The sequence below is a fragment of the Scardinius erythrophthalmus genome (assembly GCF_964197995.2).
Source record: "Scardinius erythrophthalmus genome assembly, chromosome: 8".
In the NCBI taxonomy this organism is placed as follows: domain Eukaryota; kingdom Metazoa; phylum Chordata; class Actinopteri; order Cypriniformes; family Leuciscidae; genus Scardinius; species Scardinius erythrophthalmus.
The window spans coordinates 23,582,399-23,588,984 of NC_138228.1; the positions used below are offsets into that span (position 1 = coordinate 23,582,399).

Below are 6,586 nucleotides of genomic sequence, written 5' to 3' on the forward strand. Positions count from 1 at the left end.
ACGGGTCAAATTGACCCGCAACATAACACAAGGGTTAAAATAATGGATTAAAATGATTTTTTTATATAAAAAAAATGTATGTATAATAATAGATTTTTCATTCGATTAATCAAAATAATCGTTTGTTGCAGCCCTAGTAGAGTTGCTGCGAGTGACTCAGTTAACTGTGGCCTGGTTCGACAACTGGATGTAGTGCTATGAACCTAAGCCGAGGGTATGTCTGTAGTCTCCTCTGATAGCTCTGCTCTTTGGGGCTCTGGGCTGTCCTGTAGCTCTGGCTCAGACTGGTACAAGAGTATCTGTGTCAGGAATGGTTGAGCATGGAAGCTTCAGGGCTCTTTTTCTAGTGCCTATAATAACACTAGCAAGGTTGTGGTGTCACAGGATGCATCCTATTTGGTTGCTAACACATTTACTCTGGGCTGAGGCTCATCGAGTCCTTCTGTGATTAAGCCTGACCTTCACAGCACACGAGCAGGCATTGGTCATCATGGCGTGATGGGTATAAACAACCCCATAGCGTCAGCAACTAATGCAGTATTGAGTTCCCTACCAAAGGGAATGACTCAAGTGATGTATGTAACCTGGTTCTCTTTGAAGAGATGCTGTGTCATGTTGTCATGCTTCGGGCATGTCTGCGCATCTTCCTTCAGACAATCCAAATCTGACGACGTGTAATGCAGGCACCATTTTATACACTAGGGCACTCCATGTGACGTCATCAGACTGCCGTCTGCTTATAAGATTAGTGTGATTTCACACGTGCTTCAGACACATGTTCCGCGGGACGCGCCCCGATAGCGTCAGCAACTGACGCAGCTTTTCGTTCCCTTATCAGGAAACCAGGGTTACATATGTAAACTGAGACATAAATTACAAAGAATGTAATTGATTTTGAACTGATGTAACTACTTTTGAATATCACATTGTTGGTGTTTGGTGTTTTTATGCAAAACAAAGATGTTGATTTTTGTGCAATAATATTTTAATTATGGATAAGTTTTATTTATACAAATGTAGATTTGTTAAGGTTTCTCCAAGTTTTGTGGCATTTAAAAATGTAAGTTCAATCCTTAAAGCATTTGAAAAAAATATTAATTAAACCCCTTAACTTAAAGTTTAATTTAATTTGATAAAATTTGCTTATATATTTTTGTATTTATTTTCTAATATATTTATTTTCAATATGCTGCTTGGATTTATTGAAGCTGTGTTTAACAGTGATAATGCCTGTTTGATATTTGAAGAGATTTCATAGAAGTGAAAAAATAGGGAATATAGGGAATAGGGAATTGGTTTTATACATCCATTGTTAATTGGATGGGCCAAATGTGAGCATGTAGTCAATTGGAAGAAGTGGACATTGTTTGGGCAGAAATGGCCAGAAGTCCTGCATATGTCACCAGAGAGATGCTGATCTTCTGTGCTGTTTTCGAAAGATCCATATCTTTTCCTTATTCATATCCGATACATATTTAATAGGGCTGACTAAAAATATGGAACACACAATGGCCTTCATCAGTAATACCCAGGCAATTAAAAACTAGAAAAAGCATAAATGCATAATTGGTTTTCCCTGTTTATTGTTACTTTACTTTTTTTTTGTAAATCAACAACTTTTGTGATTATATCATGTTTCAATAAAATATGCAAACAGGCATTGTATATGAGTCATCTGCATGTACTACAAGTCTTTCAAATACATGCATTAGGAACATTTATAACATATGTCTACAAGCAGGGTATTGATTGGTCAAAAATGCATATACCAGAGATATGCAGACAGCATGTAAAACTATTTCATTTGTGTTTCTCTTCCCATTATGGCATGTCTAGTGTTTCTCTCTGGATGTAAAAGGATAATGTAGCACTTTGGGGCAAATATGGCCACCAGTAATCCAAAACTGGAAGCTAAAATGGCAAATATCTCTACAGCCACTGCATATTTCCCCGGTGAGCTCACATATGCTGGAACAAACGCAATCCACACAGCACAGAAGATCAACATACTGAAAGTGATGAACTTTGCTTCATTAAAATTATCTGGAAGATTTCTCGCCAGGAAGGCTAACAGGAAACTTACTGCTGCCAATAGTCCAATGTATCCCAGCAGTAGAGAGAAACCAGCCACTGAGCCAATAGCACATTCATATACTATTTTAGATCGGATATACTGGTTGTTTTTATGGGGTGTTGGAGAGGCAGTTGATAGCCAGACTGCACATATCACAACCTGGAGGGCTGTTAGGACTAGAACTGTGCATCTTTGCTGAGCTGCTCCAAACCATTTCATCGCTCCTTTGCTCTCTGGTCGAGATGACTTGAACACAGCTATTACCACCATAGTCTTGACCAGGATGCTGGAGATGCACAGGACAAAGCTTATGCCAAACACAGCATGTCTTAACTGACATGTCCACAGCTGTGGCTGACCAATGAACAGAAGCACACATAGGAAACAAAGTTTGAGTGACAACAGCAGCAAGAAGCTGAGCTCTGAATTGTTGGCGCGTACTATGGGAGTGTTATGGTGAAGAGCAAAGATGACCATCACAAGAGCGCAGAAGCAGGTGCCAATGAGAGATGCAGTGGTCAAAGAGATGCCCAGAGGTTCTTTATAGGACAGAAACTCTACATCTTTAGGGACACACTGATCTTTATCTGTATTGGACCAGAACTCATCTGGACACATTGCGCACTCAATAGCATCTGTGATTAAAAAAAAGAGAGAAGGCAAGAATTTAGGAGAAAACTGGGATATTTTCAAATTAAAGTCAAATACTGTTTGCCAACAGTAAACTAGTCAATAGAATAAACACTTGATGTATTAGAAATTTCTCCATCTCCGCATGGAAGGCAGTCAAAACAGCAGGCAGGAAGGCCCTTCCTTGTGGCTCGTCTGGTTCCTGGAGGGCAGCTCTCGCTGCACACAGACCGTGGGTGCTAAAACAGACATCATCATTCATGTGTTTATCTTTTTTACATAATGATAAGCGTATATCAAAGCATATATGCAATACCAAAATAAAACGATAAACTGACAAGGCTGTCTAATAGGCGGGAATTAATCTGCACGCAAACAAAGTCGGCGGTCGCGTTGAGCCTTTTGACAAGAGAAAAGGCTTCAATAGTTAACCAAAGCTAACGACTGTGGTTACATACATCTTCCTAAACTCCATTTTAAAGGTTTAAGAGCTATAAGTGATGCAAAACAAAAAATGATGAACTGGCTAGGCTGTCTAATAGGCGGAAATTAGCCTAATCTGCACGCAAATTTACCTTCCTGGCTCACGGGCTTCCTTCTGCACCTAAGCATTACAGTTATTTATTTTTAACAAAACAGGCCTACTCAAATGTATCTAACCCAACTATTTTCACTCATTATTGTCTAAAAAACAGACAGAGTTATCCAAAGATAGGCTTACTTGGCGCCAGTAGACAGCCCTTTTTTCTCCCATAAATAAAAACCTTGCTACTTGGGGTATTTTACATGCACAGTGCCAACTACGAGTCAGTAAAATAATAATAAAAACAATAATTTAATGGTGGTATTCAAAACATTTAATTCAGTTCAAGTAACATTATTATATTAGATACATTTTAAAACTTAAATGCACATGTATAATAAGCCTAGTAATAAGTAGATATTTAAAATACATCAGTAACTGATATCATAGTTTAACACAGATAAGTTCATTAAGGCTTGCTTTACATGTTGCTCGACGAGTATTTCTTAATCGTTGCGACTTTCAATCTTGAGGAGCCAAATGCCGCGGAGGCTCCCGCCACGGAGTGAAAAGGAGGTGGAGTTAAGAGGATTCTCAGACAGTTGAAGTGTCCAATGGATTTAAGAGATTTGCTCTCAAGCCATTTTCAACACTTTAGATTGGTTAATAATTTGTAAAAATAACAGACCCACGTGGGGACTGACCAATAGCATCGATTTGTGAAAAAATATGAAATTGACAAAATTTGGGGGTTTATGAGGTTTCCGCTTGACAGTGACAATATATGCAAAAATGATGACATTAACATGCAATGTTTGTTACCTTTTTTGTCTCAAAGTTCCAGTAAATTGCTTCTTCATCCAGTGTGAACACCATCCCTGTTGCCGCCCCCTCATTTACTACACCAACCTTATAGATACTTATTGACCCATCAGAGCTCGGCTGCCAGTTCAACACATCATAGATGGCCAGAGCATCTCCATTCTTATCAAATGACACATGATCCCCAAAGCCTGTGGTGAAGTTCACTTTCTGTAGATAGTGAACCAGCTGTACAGTTTGTAGACAGGACAGGTGTTATGAGTTTATCTGAAATTTGAATTAATGTAGAGCACATATTTTGCTTTTCCGCATTTAGCTGGTCTATATGCCTGGAGGGAATCTGCTCTATACCCGTGGGTCTTACCTGCCAGGGTTTCAGGTTGATTATGTTGGCACAGCTGTTCCCACTGAATGGTCCTCTCCCCTCATCACACTGCATCAGGTCATGTAGTGCATGTGCCAGGGCATAAACTGCCTTATAGACATTATATGCTGCCCTCAAACCTGAAACATCAGTGTATGGTGTGTCTGTGGTGTTCAGATCCTCCTGTCCTGTACACACCTTTTTCACTTGCTCTCCATCTTTATCCCCTGTTTCTAAACTGCAGCCAAACATGTTCTCCCAGAAGATCCTCAACATATTATTTCTTTGATCATTGCTGGGACAAAGACGTAGCAGAAAGTCATGAAGCCCCTGAATTTTTCCACGCCTAACGGCAATACCCAGTGTGCCCCTGAGGAAGGGCAGGAAATGTGGAGTGTGGTATACAGGTGAGGTGGCCCAAGCTTCACTTGCAATCCACTGCTTTCCTGTTATGTTCTGCAACACAACCTCATCCATCAAAGGCAACAGAAAGGATGACGTGGAAAAAACAACCACCACTCTAGCTGTAGAAGCCTGAATCACTCCCATTACACGCTGAATATCTCTGTGGTTGTTATCATGGGGCAGGATTTCAGAAAAAGCAACACAATGTCCAAACACCTGCATTTCCTGCTGAAAGGACTGAGCAGCATAGATGCCATAGTCGTCATCACTGTAGACAAGACCAACCCAGGTCCATCCAAAATGCCTCAAGATCTGAACCATAGCGCGCACCTGGAAAGCATCACTGGGGATTGTTCTGAAGAAAGAGGGGTACTTTTTCCTGTCACTCAAACAAGAGCAGGTGGCATAGTAACTAACCTAATTAGTGGAGGTGGAGGGAGAAGAGAAGACATGGGCCAGAAAAATTGTTTGACAAACAGCAAAAAATGATTAGTGCTTTTATCTTTTTTTAAATACACAAACAGATGATAAGTTATGAGATGAGAAGAAACATAATATATTGATATGGCTGAAAGGGACATCAAATTTAACTTAATAGTGCAAACATATGCAGACAGTGTATTTTAACTTTTTTTCATTCCATCTTACTATAGGTACTCGAAACACTCCTAGAACGTTGGAAATCGCAATGGAAGGAGTTGAACTTGGATCCCCCACAATCCCAATCACTGGAGGGGGGCCAGTGCAGTTTAGGCTGGAGAAGGACTCCTCTGTCCCACTAGCCAGGGATATGGCAGCCCGGAATGCCATTCCTAGCCTCACACAATTGTCATAAAGATGGTAACCAAGAGTTATATTAGGCAACAGATTGGGATTCTTATTGATCTCATTTATTGCAAAAGCCATGGTCTGTGCCTGCTGGAAGCTTTCCATATCAAATCTTGGAAAAACAAATGTTAAATGTTGACATTTAGTGATACTAAAAGATAATAATAATACAAATTAATAGAACCATTAATACATTTCAAATACACATCAGTTCAAACATCACTTACGGACACTCAAATACACAGTAGTTTCAATTCAGAATGTTTATTTATTTATTTATTTTTTATTTTTTTGTCAAGGCAGCATTACTGCAGTCGAATTAAATGTGATAAAAGAGGGCAAGAGAAACATTCATATTTGTTCTTATAAATTATTTATTTAAATAATATGTCTCTCTCCTCTTTTATAGTTATACAATCAGTCTGGCTCCAGACTCACTTTTCACAGTGTGGTGGTTCTGGTTCCGTTTTGAAGTTCAGATCTGGGAACACTGTGAAAAAATGAACCTGAAACAGGCCTCCAAGTATAAGATCTCCATCCTGGTACATTCCATTCAATTTGAAACGTCCCTGGAGCTGACAGGTACCTGATCTGACGATTGATGCTACAGAGATATAGTTAAATGACAGGTATAAAGAAATATACAGTGTGATCCACATCTCTTACCCTTCTTCTCCCACTCAGCTAACTAATTTATGATGAAGGCTGTGGTTGAAGGGGTGTTACTTTAAAAGAGCGGGTGGTGCTATCCATGGAAATCACAACGTAACCATCTGATCTCATCATGGATTTCCTTTTCCTTTTCTAAACAAGGTTATGAAAGTACAACTTTAAAGAAGATGTTTTATTTATATAGCGCCTTTCCATAGCTCAAGGTCGCTTTACATAGATGATGTCACTCCAAGATGGCAGCTAGTCTAAGGTCTGCTCAGTGTCTCTC

General features: G+C 39.5%; 1 protein-coding gene across 1 annotated transcript; it reads right to left on the reverse strand.

Moving 5' to 3' along the window:
- Positions 1-1,795: 1,795 nt before the first annotated feature.
- LOC308695071 (extracellular calcium-sensing receptor-like) lies at positions 1,796-6,305 on the reverse strand (the record flags this gene model as incomplete). Its single annotated transcript, XM_081373008.1, has 6 exons — positions 1,796-2,709; positions 2,820-2,943; positions 4,050-4,277; positions 4,414-5,235; positions 5,467-5,758; positions 6,085-6,305. The coding sequence occupies 6 exons, from the start codon at positions 6,303-6,305 to the stop codon at positions 1,796-1,798; spliced, it is 2,601 nt and encodes an 866-aa protein (XP_081229134.1).
- Between the last annotated feature and the right edge of the window lie 281 nt (positions 6,306-6,586).